The following is a 19329-nucleotide window of genomic DNA, read 5'->3' as shown; positions in this document are numbered from 1 at the left end:
TTTGCCTGGATCTTTCCCGGATTTTTGGTCAATAATTAAAAAGTTAAATTCCCGGATTTTGCCAAGTTTCTAGAATAAATAGCTCGGATTTTTCCGACCCAAGTTCCGTGCTGAAAAAAATCTGACAACCTTATGATAAATTACAAAATTCCTTTGGGCTAAATGGAGAGCCTTATGATAGATTTTTGATATCAACAGATGTCTGTAAATTAAGAAGTTATTTTTCAACGATAAAGGCAATAATTATAAAACATTTTAAAAGTTTTTTTTAATTAAATATATTATCTCAATATTTTAAATCTTTGATATTTCAATTAGTAGAAAACTTTTTTATTTAACCTATCTGACAAGGTTTTCAGTCGTTTGTAATTGATTTCTATTTTTTCTTGATATTTTGGAAAAGGCGAAAGTTATTTCGTTGGAAATTATATACCATAATAAATAATTTTTTTATATTCTACATTCGTTTATCGATTTCGGTATCAAATATTGTGTTCAGTGTTTTACAGAAAAATATAAAATAATCGTTGTAAAGTTGAAATTCATTTTTTTTTTCAATTAAATTCGGCTGATCAGAACAGTACTTAATTTTGAAGTTGTACGGAAATGATTCCAAAATAGGGATTGAATCATCTTTTTTAATTTTCTATTTATAGGATTTAGAATTGTACAGTCCCTTTTTCGTATAGAATTTTTTTTTATTTAAATATCAATTTTTTGAAATGATAGTTGTAACTGTCAAATTGCATTACAGAAGAAATTAAATCTTATTTTCTCGAATATTTTATTCTTTTCTCAAACCCTGACCTTGAATTTGATTTGTGATCATTATTTCGTGTCTGAAATCAAGACGCTGTATTTTTTATGAGTTCTTAATTCCGCAAAAAAGTTTTATTTGTATAAAGTTCCTCCATGCCTAATTCCTTTCTATTTGCTTGATCAGATTCCAAGTTATTAAGAAAAAGCTTAGAGAGTCTCCTTCTTTTATAATCAAGAAAACATTTCTCGTACCCAAATCAATTCTATGCAAAATTCGCTCCACGATGTCTGGAGTTATTAGAAAAATATTTGGCCAATTTGCTTACCGAGTAATGAAATAAAAATTAGGAGATCCCCGCTCTTCTCTATTCATCCCACTACTGGATTTTGGAAGGGTTCCCGAATAAGCATAAACATATTTCTTCATCTCTCCCACCCCTCTTCTTAAGTTGAACTTTCGAGAAACTTCCGTATGACTTATTCTATAGATATGCAACCAAAGTGTATGGGACACCCGTCTCTTCTTCCAATAGATATTGCGCACTAGAAAAATGAAAGGATTTCAAATTGATATTTGACCAAATTTTGACCGTATCACCCTTAGGTTTCTTATCATAGCCGATATACCTTCAATATCGGCCCTATTGCCAAATTATGAAAGGTTTTTTGTATTATTTGCCCGGATTTCTGGTAAATAGTTTTAAAGTCAAATGCCTGTTTCTAAATATGCGAAGTTTCTAAATAAATAGTCCAAATTTGTCTGGCTCGATTCCGTGCTGAAAAAAATCTGACATTTTTTTGAAAGATATCAATACAAATATTATCATCCAAAACATAAACTACAAATACATTGTTGATATCAACAGATGTCTTTAAATTTGGATTTTAATTCTCTACGATTAAGGCAACACATATGACACGTTTAATTTTTTTTCGATTTAAATATTTGTCATCTAACAATTATGAATTGTTGAAAAAACAGAATACTCTTGTTTTTAACATTTGTTTCGCGAAACCCCTGCCCATGAGGGTCCAGAAAATGCAAGCGAGGTACTCTTCTCCACACTCCAATTTCAAACTATCAATAAAATCTTGATGATTGTGAAAGGGTATTCAAGAGTTAAATCTTCACTCAAAACTGTTACCAAAACCTAAAAAACTAATTCCAGGATCATTCCTGTGCAGGTTTTTAAAACTGTCTGATTTCTTGATAGAAATATTTTTAAATCATAAATTTTGAATAATAATCAACTCATTTCGTAGGTTTCGGATCTATATTATCAAAATCAAAATTGTATTTCTGTTTTCTTATTGCGGATTTAGTATCAATTCTGGTGCAGTTAGGATTGTAAATTTTCAGTTCGAGTTATCATTAAAATTGGACATGAAAATGTGTTTTGAAAACTTGTTTCAAATTTGGTTTCGCCTTTCATAAAAAAAATATTCATGATTTTCTTAACTCAAATACATTTTATTTTTAGATTTTAAAAAATCTGAATATGAAAAATATAAAATGAAAAATCATCGTGAGTTTTTGTTTTATATTCAATTTCGATGTTTTAAAACTTAACTCCTATGCAGCAATCAAACATAACAAAACTTGAAATTGGCGATTCATAATTGCAAAAAAAAAACAAATATTTCATTTAAAAATCGAATTATGTATCGGATTTTGAATTCTGATTATATTTAAATTGAAATAATGAGTTCAGATTAAAACATAAGAAATCAAAATATTGATAATACGCTCAAGATTGAAATTGAACTTTCAATTCAGGTTTAGAATTTAGATTCAAAATTTATATTTAAAATTTAGATTTGGTTTCAGCTCGTTAAAAAATCAATCGTCAATCAAGACAAAAAAAAATTAAGATGGCTTTTTCTTTGATAAGTTTAAATTGGAAGAAATTGCGGACTAATGATTTGATTGTTATACAGTTTACTATTATCAAACTTAAGCTGGAAATCTCAAGTATGAAGTGGAATTTTAGTTCAATTTTTAAGTTTTGTTTTATGAAAAATCCTGAGTTATATTTTTATAAATCTTTCAATAGATTTTCATTGTGGAGTTTTTTTTATAAATAAACCAATCATGTAATCTCACGAACAAAAATTTGTAAGGAATTCTAATTTTTCTATGAATTATTTGCCATTTTGAATAAAGCACTTTTTAAAAGTAAAATTTTAAACTAAATGCTTGAATTAACCTATTAATGCATGACTTTATTTAAATGAGAAAAGCAGTGAAATAATAGCCTTTTTACTCGAATACCACGACTGAATAGGTTTTAAGTCATTATTTTGAGTATTATAAAAGTTATAGCCCATCAAAGTTTAAAAATAACTTTTGAAATTCTTAATTTATTTCAATGCGATTTTGCAAATTTCTACCAAACCTTAACAATTCGGTGCATGAAAGTGTTTGTGATTGATTGAGGTTAAAATTTTTTTATTGAATTTGCAAATCTGAAGAAATAACAGCAATTTTCCAAAAACTTCTTTTTTCAAAAAAAATTAAAAAAATGGATTTTTGCAATTTTTTCGTACATGTTGTTTGATATCTCACACAAACATAGGAATATCGTAAAAAATACAGGGGAATATTTTCTTTTCATCTACAGAACATTGTTTAACCATCCATCACTCAAAAATATCTACGCGTTTCTGAGTTACTTGGATTTTAATTAAATTTAATGTTTTGAAACAACCCTATCCATTAAACGATTAAGATCAAGTTTGCGAGAATTAAAAAGAAGCGCCCAAATATAAATCAAATTTCAAAATTGAGAATCGAGAATTTCCATCAATTGATGAAATCTCTTAAATTTTTTTCAAGAGATCGGTAGATTGAGATTTTTTGTTTTGAGCATTGAACAAGTTTTTTTTTAAAGTTAAAGGCTTCTATAATAAAAACTTGTTCGAACCGAATCATCAAAAACTCTTTAGCAAATTCAAAGAATTCAACAATCTCGGAAAGTATCTTCCCTTTTGAGCTACTTAAGACTTTGATTAACAAATTTAGATAATTATTGTGAAGATTCCTGGATGTGTTTTCAAGAATTATGATTTAATACGAAAAAATTAAATCAAACAAAAAATTAGTAATCAAATAATACCATAATAATGGATTCTAAAGATTGTTTCAGTAAAAATATTATAGAAAAAAACTCAGTCACCAAATCCCAAATTCAATATCTTTCCTTCTTCACGAACCAAACTCATGAAAATAAACTTTAATTTAGTAAAATTGTCCGGATAATCAAATTAACTTAGATAAAGATAGTTCGGACTAAAAAAATTTGAATAAAACCAGATCAATCTTGTTTGATTTTTTTTTTCGAGAAATCGAATGAGGACTAATTGAGCCAGCAAACTTTTCGGAGAATGGAGTTATGGCTGATTTTACCCTCAAGTCCGCTTTATATTTAATTAGTTATGAAAAAAAACTTCGGACTAGAATTTTTTTAACCAAATGTATCCTCTCTTATGTGATTTTTTCCAAGGAATCGAAAGATGGATATTTGAGCCACCACACGCATCGAAAAATGGAGAGATGGGTGTCAATTCACCTACATTCTTTAATTAATTAAGAAAAACGCATGTGCGAACTTGAAAATTTTGCACCAAATGAGACTTATCTTGTGTTATTTTTTCCAAGAAATCGAATATAGACTATGTGAGCCAATTCCCCTACATTTTCAATATATGTAGTTATAAAGAAGCTTATTTGGACTGCAATACTTTGGAATTTGGAGCAAATGAAACCTATCCAGTATGTTTTTTTTCTGAGGAATCGAATGAAGGATATTTGAGCCACCGCACGCATCGTAAAATGAAATGACGGCTGTTTTTCCTTATTCGAAGCGTGCGATAACTCAAATAGCCTTCATTCGATTTCTCGGGAAAAATCACACTTTGTCCATTCGATTGTCCGGGCATTTTCTCTAAAAGAAAGTTTATTTTCATAGATTTGGTTCATGCTAAAGGGAAGATATTACACTGTTTTTCCCATTGTGCAATGCAGTATGTATTCAAGAAATTTTAGAAAAGAATTGATAAATATTGAGAACAGTAAGATCGAAAAACCAACTTTTTAATGAAATATCAAGTCAATTATAAATAAAAACTGTTAGAAAAATAGTGTTTTTGAGTAAGGAGAGTAAAATTGAAGAGCCAGGAAAGAATAAACTACAAAACTATATGGTATGGGATTTTTCTGCATCTTATTGATACTTCTGGATGGGGCAGTAACTTTATTGAAAATAGCAATTTTAACGTTAATTCTTATCAAAATCTATCTCTAGGATTTTTTTGTAGAAACCGAAATCATGGTTTTCAATTTGTTTCTAATAATCATAGATATGCGTAACTGTTATTGAATCGAGAAAAAAGGCTCACATTATCCAGATAGGTTTCGGCAAATCTTACCGAAAACAGGCCAATTCCCCCCAAACCAAGCTCGAACGGAATTGAATGAAACTTTAAGCCCCACAGGCTTATGGCGGCGATTCGATTGCGAAACCGTTCAGCAAAGCTACATTTGGACAAATCCAAATTGAATTCGCTTATCGCTGTGCTACGGTCGGATTGACAAAAGAGTGGAAATTTTCCCGCTTTCAGATTTCGGGGGATTTTCTCCTTTTTTTTGTTAAACCAGCTTCAGTAGCTAGTATACATTCTATTCACATATAAAACCGAAATTGGCACACACTTACACTTTCGCTAATCGGCTTAAACCGCAGGATGCTCTTGGCCTGTTCACTGGTCACTTGGGCTGCCGGGAAGTCCAGATTCTCTGCCACCGAGGTGTTGTGCTTCCAGACGAAGGCCACTTCCGTGGGATTGGCTTCCAGCTCGCAGACGATTTTGGCCTGCTCGTATCGGCCCACGTTGTAGGTCGTGACCAGACCCGGACGGCAAACCGGAGCAACTGTGAAAATAGAGAAAAAATTAAAAAAATAACAAAGATAAGATATGATAAGGATCGAAATTAAGAGATAAAAATTCCCTCTATTTTTTTAATTAAAGAAAAAATTGTTAATAACAAAGTTCCTAACTGGAACTTTTTAAATGTTTTATTTTAATTCCATTGAAGCTCCTTTTCAACATCTGTTCAACCACCATTTTTTAAAAGCAAATGGTTATCACATTTTAAACCGGGTCAACCATTCACTCAAAATGGAAATCGATTCGACATTTTCAGCTCTATCGAATTTTATCCCCCAGCGGCACCAATAATTCATTACCCCATTCGGAAATGGCTTTCGATTCTCGGGGGCATTTTCAGCAGCTCGATAGTCTACTAGTCAAAACGAGAAACAAGATCGGAATTCTGTACAAAAAAATCCCAGTTTCAATAAAGTTTATGATGGTTGAAAAAATGGGCAGTGCTTTCAATGACAACGATACCAATTGGACTTTGGTAATGAGAATTTTTCTTTTTTGCAATCAATATGGTGTATCATACGGTTCTGTCATCTTCTTGCAAAAAGGATAATAAATGAACACTTTTTTTAGAAATTATTTTACCGTTAACGGCACGGGACTGTTTAAATTGCTTGTAATGAATTGATCACAAATGTTTTGTCTTAAAAAAATTAATAATTTTTTACAGTAATGAGAACTAACACGAGTTTTCTTCGATACGTCCCAAAACCACAAAGACCGATTGTCATGAAAATTGTACTCTCAAACGATTCAGGTCATTTTATTGGTTTTAAGCGCCTATTATTATCGTGAATACATGTTGAGTGGCAAAGAATTTGCTTTTTTTTAAATTTTTACGGGCTCCTGAGAACAAATTGATGCACGATAAACACTAACAAAGTAACCAAAAATAGAAAATCAGAAATAAAACTTGAAAATTATCAGTACGGGAGGCTGCAGTCTATGGAAATTAGTAAGTCAGATTAAAGTCCATAATGAATAAAAATTCCAATGCCTTCGCACGAAAATGTTGAAACTTCTAATGTTTTTGCAGTGAGTATCAACTCATTTTGGACTTGTTATTCTCATTTTATATAATACTCAGCAAAAAATGTATTGAAACCTTGAATTTTGAAAACCAAAAGAAAACTACACAATATCTTCTATGAGCAGGAATGTGAGTATTTTCAAAGATGAATCACAAGGATGGATAATTTTTGGTGCCATAAATTTAAATCAATCGTCAAATTTAGTCTATCGCCTCTAGTTTTGGTGATGTGGTATGTGTCAGTATGTGAACAGTTTTGAGTAAAATTGGTTTTTTTAGGACCTTTATTCATTCGGGTCCAAAATTGGTCTTTGAGAACTGATAAATTAATAAACCTACGTGAAAACTGAAATCTGATTTTGAGTTTATCTATTATCCATCATTAAACAAGGATTTTTATCTTGTTTTAATCTTCTATTCTCAAAAAAGAATTCATTTTTTTTTTCAAAAAAAATTTACAAATTGTTTAAAGAGAAGATAGCAACTATTTCTGTCCACTTCCAAGAAATTTTTTGAATATTTAATATTTTAAATTATAACTTTGTTGAAGACTGTAAAGCCATTTGACTTATACTCTAAAAAATATCGAAGGCTCTATTTGATTAAAATATTCCTTAAAATTTCGTCAGAGTTTTCGTTTTTTGCAGAATTTGGATAAACTGCCGGAAAGAAAGCTTCTACAACTTTTTTTCTTCTGAGAAGTTAAAATTACTTGCAGACTTGGGGAAAGATATTTTAAAAACTAGAGCTGATAGAAAAAAGCTTATTGTATGTTTGGAATCAGCGTCTTAAAATTATTGAAAATTAGTTCTTAGAATCCTTGCACTCCGAAAGTATTTTAATTTTGTTGCTTTGTGTCATTCAAACGTTATAGCCTTAATTATCAAATCCTCAACAAAGTATAAATTTTCGTGATCTAAATGCATGGGCTTAATCTTTATAAAACAGTTAGTTTAAGCCTGGACATTTTTCTAGAGAATTATAAACCGAAATTGTCTCTCTTAACTGTTAATTATATTTTTTTTTTCAATTTCTTGCTTTTTCATAAGTTAACAAATCAGGCCCGTGCGAAGGACCCGTACATGGGGGGGGGGGGGTGGGGGGGTGGGTCAAAATTCAAATTTAGCTGGAATTAATAACAATACCAAAAAATACACAGCATAAGCGGAAATTTATTTCCTAAACCATTTTCTTACTCATAACCATAACACAAACTCGAAAAATAATAAACGTACCTGTTACGATTCAAAATAATCAAAATCAAAGTTTCATATCAGTGATAAGAAGATAAGTTATAGATAAATAATTAAGAATGGTGATTAGAGTGCCCCAAATGACCCGACTTTTGAAAAAGTTATACGATGCAGGCTAAAATTGATCCTTGGCCTAGTACAAGATCTCATGCCAAATTTGGGCCAGATCGGATCACGTTTAGGGGTCGCTCAACGAGCCTGAAGTTTGTATGGGATTTTGAGACATTTTGTTCGGGAGAAACATGAAAAACCAGTTTTTCATCAATAACTTTGGTTCCCGTCGGCCGATTTCTTTCAAAAACGGGTTTTCTTAAAGCCTGAACTATGATAAATATTTCATGCGAAGACTGCATTTCGATAAAAGTTAAGATAAAAAAGTTATAAGGCTTCAAAAATGGGCTAACTTTTTTAACGGTGGTATTCAGCACTGTTAATGAGGCGTCAATATGTTCGACCGCCTCGACTCATTAACAGTGATGAATACCATCCTTAAAAAAGTTAACCCATTTTTGAAGCCTTATAACTTTTTTATCTTAACTCTAATTGAAATGCAGTCTTCGGATGAAATATTTTTCATAATTTATGCTTTAAGAAAACCCGTTTTGAAAGAAATCGGCCGACGGGAACCAAAGTTGTTGATGAAAAACTGGTTTTTCATGTTTCTCCCGAACAAAATGTCTCAAAATCCCATACAAACTTCAGGCTCGTTGAGCGACCCCTAAACGTGATCCGATCTGGCCCAAATTTGGCATGAGATCTTGTACAAGGCCAAGAATCAATTTTAACCTGCAGCGCATAACATTTCACAGGTTTTGAATTTCCCATACAAATTTGGGGCAGTCTAATGGTGATCTTATTCTGAACTAGATATATTAGGTCAATATTTTTTTTTTGAAAAACAGAAAACGAATGCAAATTAAAATTTCGAATAAATCCAGAATTGGAAGCTTTGGACATAAGAATCAGTGCTAAGAAATAGAATACATAAAATATAACAACAGATTTAAAAAGAAATTAAATCCGAATTCTAAAATAAACTTCAGATCCGCTCAGTTATTAGTCGTGATATTAAATTGTAAAGCAAAATGATAGTAATTGTTAATTATATATCATTTTAATTTACATATATTTGCTTCATTTTCAATTGAAGGGTTGAAAAGAACCTCTTTAAGATCAGACTTGAAATATTTTTTTTTATTTGAAATAATATTCAACTAAAATTTGAAATGTGAATTTTCTATTAGGGAAAAATATTCATTTTGAACTCAAGAGAAAGTATTAAATTCACATAGATGATAATTGAAAAGAATTCCATAAAAAAAGAAAATATTCAGTTATTTTTATGAAGAGATTAACCACCGTAATTTTTGTTTGTTACTTTGATTTATCGGCCTAGCGGTGAAAAGTGATGTCCTTTTTAGTAGGGACATCTAAAGATTATGAAATTTTTTTTTTATATAGATGGATAGAAGGTTAGAAGAAATGAAAGATGGTGAAAATGAGCGGGTAGAATTTGTCTAGAAGCATTACCATCACATACCAAATTTTTGTTCCTCACGAGCCTACTACTATGAAGTGGTAGATACAGATAGAGTTGCATCTACCACCACACATTAGTAGGCTTAGCGTGGTCCGCCCCACAAGCGAGAACTTGTAGTGCGGACGAACAAAAAGATGGTATGTGATCGCTCAGATAAGCTCCCTTTAACTCAGAAACGCATCTATCGATGTTTAAGTCTTCTCAGTTTGTCATCTTCGCATTCGTTACATGCGGGGTTTGCATGCGAAACGGTACGATCGCATGATGGTAATGCTTCTAGACAAATTCTACCCGCTCATTTTCACCATCTTTCATTTCCTCTAACCTTCTATCCATCTATATAAAAAAAAAAAATTTCATAATCTTTAGATGTCCCTACTAAAAAGGACATCACTTTTCACCGCTAGGCCGATAAATCAAAGTAACATATTCAGTTATTTTATGAGTGTCAGTGATCAAAGTCATAGATAAAATTCTTTTTTATGTTCAAATTCTTCCAGTTATCAAACTAAAAGACTACAAAAGTTTTAAAAGATTTATAGGCTCTCAATAAAATTATGTTTGCAGAACATAAAAATGTAGAGTTGAAGAACAAAGGCAAACTTATTTAAAATATTTAAAAAAAAATGTCATTGGTTCGACTTAAAAAAATCTATAAATTTATTTGAAAATAAAACAAAATTTTAATTCAATTTATCGCCTTTGTTGGTAAAAATTATGTTGTTTTAGTAAGAAAATTTTCAGATTTTGAAACTGAAATTTTGTTCCATGTGTAACAAATTGTTAACATGTGAGGAAACTGCATCTAATCAAATTCTGCTAACTCATTTTATAAATCTATTCATTTCTCCTAACTCCCTATGCGTCTGTAATTTTCATAAACATGAAATGTTTTTAATGAAAAAATATAACATTTACCAATAAAGTCGATAAATTAAGTTAACAAACACAAATAACGGTGACTAAACTCTTCAAAAATTTAAATGAAGAAGAAAAAGATAAATTTTTTGTCCCTATCTTTTAATGATTAATATGGAAGATTTTGGTGTATTGAAGCCGTTGCTTTTATCACATTTTTTCAGTTATCCCTTGTTTTAGTAATATAAAGTTTATAAGATAAAAAATGAATCAGTTTTGACTTAAATCATCCATTGATAATTGATCAACTAACAAATCTATATAAAAGAAAAAAATCATATAACAAGTTTGCTGAAGCAACACGATTTGATTTTTGCTTTTAAAAATATCTGAAATTCAATTAAGTTAATACTTCTTTATATAATCGTTGAAATTCTTTTATTTCACAGGATTGGGAAAAGTAAATAAATAGTAAACTTTTATTAATTTTTCGCAGATGTCAATATTACCTGGGATCTTGAAGAAAGTTCATAATAACATTTTTACAATTTTTTTTTAATATTTAAAGTCTTGTCAGAAAAGTGAAGAATTTTCTAACATAATTTTAACCTATTTCCAAAAGGCACGAAAATTGATCAAAATAAGTTCTTAAATTCATTGCACCCCAAAAAAAAAATTATTTTGTTGCATTGTAAATTTTTCCAAAATCTTCTTGAATGTGGAGTAGAAGAACAAGAATAACAGAAAAAAATTGTGACTAAAGTTGGTTTCTTAAATTAGATTTTGTATCTGCATAAAATTTGTAATGATACAAACATTTTTTTAATTATAAAAATTATTAGTAATGAAGTTATGGATGAACTTGTTTAGAGGTACCCATCTTGATAAAAACCATTTTCAAAGCCGACGTAGGGTTTTTGTGTGATTTGAGTTTCAAGTTTATTAAATTGCATATCGCAGTCGTATAGTGTTGTAGAATGGAATGTTTTAGGCCCAGAGCGATTAAGCACAAAATACCGCCGAAGACGAGCCAATTTTCTGACATGTTTGTTAACATTTATTTTTAAACATTTTTTAAAATCAAATAATATCACGTTACTACGGTAAATTCATTTCTTGAATTGAGAATTTAACTAAAGAAAAAGCTTCATGAAGGGGGGGGGGGGGGTGGGACGTTAAACCCCTAAGCCCCCCCCGTTCGCACGGCCTTGTTAACAATCAATTTTTAAACTTTTCATTCGATTGAATCGTATTTTTTTTATTATTGATATGGAACATTCATTTTTCTTTCATTTTTTTTTCTAATTTTTTGCTGAATATGTTGAACTTTAAACAATTTATTCATCGACTGTGAGGATAAGATAAAATCCCATGAGGATAAGATGAAAATCCCATTATTCATTGGACTTTTAAAAAATCAAATTTCAATTTCCAATTTGGTTTCAGATTTCTGAATAACGCTTTCTAATATCGTATCACGGTTCCCGAAAAAATTCTTAGTTTTTAACGAAAAGAAATTCTCAGTGATTTTGCCCATTAACTCTGCGATGGTTTTCTGTGATGCAATTTCCATAAATTCCATCTTTAAGTTATGACAAATTGGTTCTTTTTAAAATTAAACATGACCAAATTTATTTATTTTTCCAATATTATCACTTGAGAAGTTAGATTTTTTTTTACATAAGAATTCTTATTTTTGGTTAAACGTATTGAATTTGGATAATCTGTGAAATCTTTGAATATTTTCATATAGCTGGGTTCTGTGACAAAAATTTGCTCAAACTTCTATTAAACTCTAGATTTTCAGTGATTTCGGCAACCTTATATTATATATATTCAGAATTTAGATGAGAGTGACCTTAAGATATACGGAAGTTTTTAAAAGCCAATGCTTCACTGCTCCCAGCCTTTTATCAACATAATAAGCAGTGCAAAATTTCACTTTGATGGGATTACTCTTAGTCAACCCTTGAAGCCTAGAAGTTGAACATTTATGAAAAAAGCTTAAAGTTTTTATTAGAGATTACCGAATATTCGGTCGGCTGAATATCGCCAAAAAACCGTTGAGCCGAAAATTCGGTTCACCGAATAGTTGAGATAAGTATTCAGCCGAATATTTACTACAGACTTGTAATTTTTCAAAATAATTTTGGATAATTTATAAAATACCAAAAGAAAAATGATTATGATCACATGGGAGAACTATTCCCTTCATTCCAATAGACATTGACACTCAACCAGTATAATATTCATACGCCAGGTTGGTCTCCTGTAGTAGAATGTTAATACATGGGCCCCGGAGAGGCGCAAGATGTGGGTTCAAGTCTCACCGGGAGACAAGGCGAATTTTTTTCGCATGTTTTTCAACATCGATTTTCTCTTATCTAGTCCCTGAAATTTCATCTAAGTTGGATTCATTTCTCTACACAAAAAAGTTTCGCTGACTGAATGTTTGAGTCAAGACCCATCTCTGGGTCGCAATTTAAAAACAAAAAAAAAAAGTTGCAATTATACTTAAAATTTTGACACCATAATGTTTGCGTGGTTTTAAAGTATTGCCAGCTTAATTATCGATTTTTTTCAAACATTTAGTTTTTGCATTAAAATTTAAATTCGGATTCCATACAAATTTGAATGTCTGTGAGAGTTGCCTTAGAGCTATCCGAATAAGCTCAAATTTCGTCAGAATTTTTTTATCATTGATTATTTCATCTGAATCTTCAATAAGATTTCACTTGGTTAATTTTAAATTTTGGTCAGTTATTATTTTAAATCGGAGTTCTGCATTGAGAATTTTTATCTTGTCTCTTTTTAATGTTGGTTTAATAATCGCAAAACTACTATGAATGTCTGGAATTTATTAAATGAAAATGTTTGGTGTCATTTAAAAATTAAGCTTTGATTCAGACTTCAAACTTTTAATTTCAATTCTCTTTTCTAAATGGCCAAAGGGTGGACGGCCAATGCATTGGAGTGCCTTATTTGGAAATCGGCGGTGGCAGAAAGGCTTGACAATAAAATTTCGTTTGCCAACAGACTCAGATGCTGTACTGGGTAAAATATTGGACTTTCAATCCGAGATGAGATGATGCAGTGAGTTCGATCCGCACTATATTTTTTTGAGATGAATTATCCAATAGGATGAAAATCCCGTAAAATGTTTTTTCTGGTTTTGCTTGAGTTTAATGGAAATGTATCATTTTACTAGGGAACTCTAGTTTTATGCCGGAAAGATTTTTCCACGTATCCACAGTACACTTTTCAGCGCATTCTCGAAGCAGATATTTGCTAAATATGCATTGGATTTTTGCAACCATTCTATGAGTGTATCATTCTTTCCAGTGGTTGTACAGTCGACTGTGTCGATTTGGGGTCATTTATGAATGTCTCAAACCCTGGAGTCTTGAGGCTTTTTTTGGATTAAAATTCATCCATGATTCCATTTTTTGCAGAATTAATATACAATATTAACAAGAGTAAATATGAACTTTGAAATTTGTATGGGAAAATTGAACATTTTGTTCTGAGAACCAACATATTTTTTTTCCTATAGAACAGGTTTATGTAACAATTTATATTTTTTTAAGGAATTTTTTCATTGAACCACTTTCTTGAGGTCTCTGTCATCGTATCCTATTAGGCAAACAAGTTCTTAGATGTTGAACAATACTACTGGTGCATTGCAAAGTATTGCTTGGAATGTAGTCATACAGTGCCTCGCACCAGAAACAGGCACCAGCAGTGATGTCAATTAAATTGATAGTTTTTTAATGACGAAAGATACACCATTGTTAAGCAAAAAACTTACTTAAAATAATTTATTAATTTGCACAAAATCCATCAGCCATCCATCAGAAAAAAACAAAAATTATGTTGATTTCTCAGAACAAAATAATCAATTTACTTATACAAATAGTAAAGTACAAATTTACTCACCTAAATGTTGTTTAAAAATTTTGCATAAATAACGAATCGAATGATATTTTAAATCAAAATGAAGGTCTAACCCCTGGGTTTCAAAAATTCAAAAATGACCCAAAATTGACTTTGTGTTTTGTATAGTTTTGAAATTTTGTGGACGATAAGTTGGATATTTGTGCTAGAAGAGGGAATAGGGTCTAACGAGTAAAAAAACCCATTTTCACAAATTTTTTTAGAGCTATCGTTCAAACAAGTGTATTCAAATTTTTTGCTCTATACAAAGCATTGTTGAAAGAACATTTTGTAATTTTTTCGTAGAAAAATATTGAAAAATAAGCCGGTGACGGAGCATTTTCGAGGATGCCTTTTAGAAAACAGGATTTGCGATGGACACTGTATCTCAGCACAGAATCATCTGAAGTCAAAAAATCAGAGCAAAATATTTTAAAAAAATGTTTTCTGGACCCCAACGATTTTATTTAACTTAAAAAAATTTTAATAAAATTTTTATGGCTGTTTGAAGTAAATACTACGATTTTTCACTAAAAAATCCGCCATTTTTTACCTGTAAAATCTCCCCAAAGTAAAAAAAAAATAAAATCGTTGGGGTTTGGTTTTTTATATGTAGAAATTATGTTCCAAATTTGAAAAGAATCGGTGAAGTAATTTTCAAATGACGATGTCCACGGACTTTTAAAATGTGCTTTCGAGAAAAACGCGTTTGAAGTTTCTGCTCTCTCTCTCTCTTGCAGTATTAGATAAGAGGAGATAAAGGCCTATAGTTTCTACAGTTTTGCTTCGATTGACTTGAAAATTTGACGCAACATTCTTGAAATATTTTGCAATAAGAAAATAAAAAAATTAAAAAATCGATTTTTTGAAAGTGTTAGACCCTACTCCCCCCTTAAAAATATCTATCCAGAGAGAAATGGCAACTTGTAAATTTTGTAAGAGAGTGTGCTGCTTCACACGATTTCATTCTTTTTTTCAACGCTGCTGTATCTCTTTAAACTTATGTTTCGTTACTTCCAAATGAAAATAGTTTTCGAAAACCGAAGGTCAATAAATTCAAACTATCCATAAATAGTGACATATTATTTCGATTATTTCTGAAAAAATGTTAATGCTTTTGGACATGTACAAAACATTTTTGAAGAAATGTTCCTTCAGTTAGGGTCCAAAAAAAGATGACTGTCATTGTATCTCGGAATCCTAGCACAAAAATATCGTATATGTTTTTATTATGTCTACTCTAACCATCGTTCATATTTTTTCAAATATAACTATTGCATTTTCAACGATTTCAACGTTTATCATCAATTATGCTTTCCTGATGAAAGTAACCAATTAGCTTTTTAAGCAAAATGTTTCCCCAACCCACAAAAAATATGGGATCAATTCAGGTCCAAAAAAAAACTGTCCATGTTAATTTTTCGCCGATCTGTGTTGTCTGAGTCTACGCAGACATACAGACATACAGATAAAACATGCTTTTTAATATTAGAGAAGACAAACCCTAAAATTAAAACAAAAATACATTTTAAAAATATATTCTTTCTATACTTACACTTAATGTCCAGATGTACCGGGTTGCTCTCGCCATCGCCCTCCCGATTGCTTCCAACGCAAGTATAGAGACCAGCTCGCTCCCGGCTCACATTCTGCAGCACCAGACTCTGGTTGGACACAATAATCCCATCCACTATGCTGGACGAAAGTTCCTTGCCCTAGGAGGATTGCAGAGGGAGAAAAAAAAACGAAAGATGAAACCGGGAAAATTGTTATACTTTGATAAGAAAACCAGTTAAACAAAACAATTAAATAAAAGTTCATCTCCCAGTCGAAATGGACGAAGAAGCAGCAACACAACAACTAATCGTAAAAGTTTGATTTGCTGCTACGGGCTTTGGCCTGGGTTTTTGCAGTCTCGTCTCAAGATGGTGGTATTCCACCCATGAATTCGAGCAATCGTTCTAATTACGATAACATCAATTAAGCAGGCACTCCTCCGAAGAGATATAGAGAGAGAGAGAAACCATTCCAAATGAGGCCCCAGCTCCTCATCCGGATCCGCCACGTCAGTTAATCTCACACCGGATGTCCATCTAAATTAGCCCCCGAAAACCGGCGTCGTCCGTCGGCTGCCCGCTTCGTTGCCGAGAATAATCAAACAAAAGACTAATTAGTGCTGGCTGAGAAAAGAATCCGTACCGCGCGCCGTGATGCTGATTGAGGAGGGCCCCCGTTGAAGAAGAATAAGAATCCCTAAGAAGCTCATCAAAGAAGAAGGCAGGGGGGGGGGGGGCAGATCAAGATGATTTTCTTCGTTGGACGTGTGGGATGAGCTCGAGGCTCTTCTTAATTCCGGCCAGCCACTACTCTAAGCTACCTACTGAATTGTGGAGCAAGGCTTAGATAGGATCCCTGTAGATGTTTATCAGTCCACGGCCACGGTTTGAAAAATTGAGCAGGAATGCTACCGTTAGTCTTGATGATTAACGAAAACTCTAGATTTTTATTATTTTAAGGAACTTAGGTTTGAAAATTTTAAGGTACAAAAATTGCTTCATTCACAAAAAAAAATCGCATGAAAACTACTTTTTTTTTTGAAATTTTTATCCGTTGGAATAATGCATTCCTGGGGTTCAAAAACTTCGTCAAATATTCGTCATCAATTCATTTGAACTCAAGAATTCAACAATCAGTTAATGACATTTTATTCAATTGAAGTATCCCGATTTTATCATATTCTTTATCAACATCGATTTAGGCAACAGGCCTGTTCAATTTGTTTTGCTCAGCCATAATCGAACTGTTTGTGATGTCTTTTATTAACATGAATGTAAAACACAATGTATTTGTATTACATTTATGAGATGGGCTCAATTTTACTAGTTTTGAGCAGTAAAAAGCTTTGTTGTTCAGCACGAATGTTGCCAAAATCGAATGTTTCCAAAATCAAATGTTGCTAAAATTAAATTTTGCCAAATTCAAAAGGCTCCTGTACTTATTTCAATGGATTTTTTTTTTCAAAGCGGATGCTGCGGTGAAAATTTAGTTAATATTTCATTAAAATCTCATCAATTTAGTTTTTCAACGTTTTAAAGTTATAACCTAAAAATAATGTTTAAAGTGGAGTTAGCATCTTACCCAATAAAAAGTGTACCGTAAAACGCAGTGAATCGTTACAGTTTTTGGACTTTTTTCGAAATATTTCTATCAAATGCATATCTGCCAGTTTCCGATTTTCTAGAAGGATTTTTTTAAGACCTATTTAGTCCAAATTTTGAAATATAAATTTTTCAACAGTAATTTTTGTACACCCACAGACTGAGGTGAATAGGGACTGTAAAACAAATTTATATTGAAAAACTCGTAAGCCTAAGGACTACGAATAAACAAAAATGCGTTCATTTAAGCTTGCATTATTTGTTAGCACAAATCAGGACACAATTTTTCGCATTGCAGATAGACCCACACTTATAATTGAAGAAATGTTACTGGGAGTACAAGATCGAATCAAGGGGATGTCGATAGGGGCCAATTGCCAGGGGCGCCTCGCCTCAGAAGGCCCCCGATGAAGAACATTTTAAATCAACTTTAATCATTCTGCTTCAAATTCTTAAAATCTTGGAAAAACATTTAACGCTAGAGAATTGAAATTAAAATATAACAGGTAAGGGACTGCGTGGAATTACATCTCAAGTAATTTCACTTTACCGTAATATAAGTTAAAGGGGGCTCCTAGATTAAGTATTTCAGATTTTGCCCGCATTTTAATGGCTAAGTAAATCAGCAGAATTTTTCAAAACCTGTCAAATTCTGAGCATTTTCTTCCGAATTTTTTAACACAAAATCCGGACAAATCTAAGCAGAATCCAGTAGTCACGTCGCGTCGAAGAAAAGGATAGTGACGAAAAATACACAAAATTATCTTTTTTGGCTCAACCTGTCAGCAGCGTTGAAATGGATTAGAATACTTCCGGAAAACTATTCAGATAAAACTAAAAAATGTGACCTATTTTTGGATCAATCTGGAATGCATCCGCTATAATAAATAATAGGGTTAGTTGCCCTACTTTGGACCCTTTAAGCGGTGGTTTTTAAATAATCGTGATTTTCTCTAAAATGGATGAGAAATTTATATCCTTTAGGGAATTTATTTATAAGTCATGATCTTATCTGAAAGTTTCACTGAAAATTTTCAACATAGGTTACGCCGTTATTGAGAGATTTGCAAAGATATGGATGATCCAAAGTTCCAACATTGAACCTACTGTTCCTATTTTGGTACTGAACCGGTTCCTTTAAATGGACCTAGAACTTAAATTCATATAAAAGTATGATTATTCGAAAATAAATAAACAAATTTATTGAAAATGTAATCTTCAATCAATTATTATCATACAAAAATATTACATCTTTATAACATTTTAAAAAACTTAAATTTCTGTTATGAATATCACAAACACTTTCATTCCCCGTCAGCTCTATCAGCAGAACACTAGCTGAAACTTGTTTGTGTCCACTTACTTGCAGTTTATATGCGCAAAGCTGACAAAAACTGTTATAAATACTCAATATCGTTTCAGAATTATGCCTCAATCCAAAATTCGCACCTTTGTCGATTTGTTGGTATTGATACAAAGTATTGGTGATGTTAGGTCTAAACATGGAACATCAAAGTCGAAAGTTTCCTATATTTGGACTCGTTGCAAATTTTCCGAGTTTTTCATTGATTTTCATGAATTTTAAGAAAAATAGGTAGGATGGTTCACATTCTTCACAGTGAAAGTAATTTTCCTTAAAACTTTGGCTTGGACAGTAAAAAATTGTGATTTTTCCTTAAACACTCTAATTTCTTAAAACGCGCCCCACTAAATGAGCTGTCTGATTTACAACTGATGAGGGGGTACGTTTTTAAAAACGTTGAATATTTCATCAGAAAGACTTTTAATGTCAAAAAACGGTATGGTTGGCTTCAGAAAGAATAAGAGTTCATTGTGTGCATAGGAATATATTAA

General features: G+C 31.6%; 1 protein-coding gene across 1 annotated transcript in view; it reads right to left on the bottom strand.

The window, feature by feature from the left end:
• The window catches only part of LOC129753846 (uncharacterized), a 234011-nt gene that overhangs the window by 85819 nt on the left and 128863 nt on the right, over positions 1-19329 (bottom strand). The window contains exons 9-10 of the mRNA XM_055749694.1: positions 15873-16032; positions 5475-5689 (exon numbers count right to left, since the gene is read on the bottom strand). Coding sequence (XP_055605669.1) covers positions 5475-5689; positions 15873-16032 — 375 coding nt within the window. The remainder of the gene's footprint in view (positions 1-5474; positions 5690-15872; positions 16033-19329) is intronic.

Source organism: Uranotaenia lowii, chromosome 3, assembly GCF_029784155.1.
Source record: "Uranotaenia lowii strain MFRU-FL chromosome 3, ASM2978415v1, whole genome shotgun sequence".
NCBI classification, from domain to species: domain Eukaryota; kingdom Metazoa; phylum Arthropoda; class Insecta; order Diptera; family Culicidae; genus Uranotaenia; species Uranotaenia lowii.
This window is presented reverse-complemented; position numbering and strand designations above follow the sequence as displayed.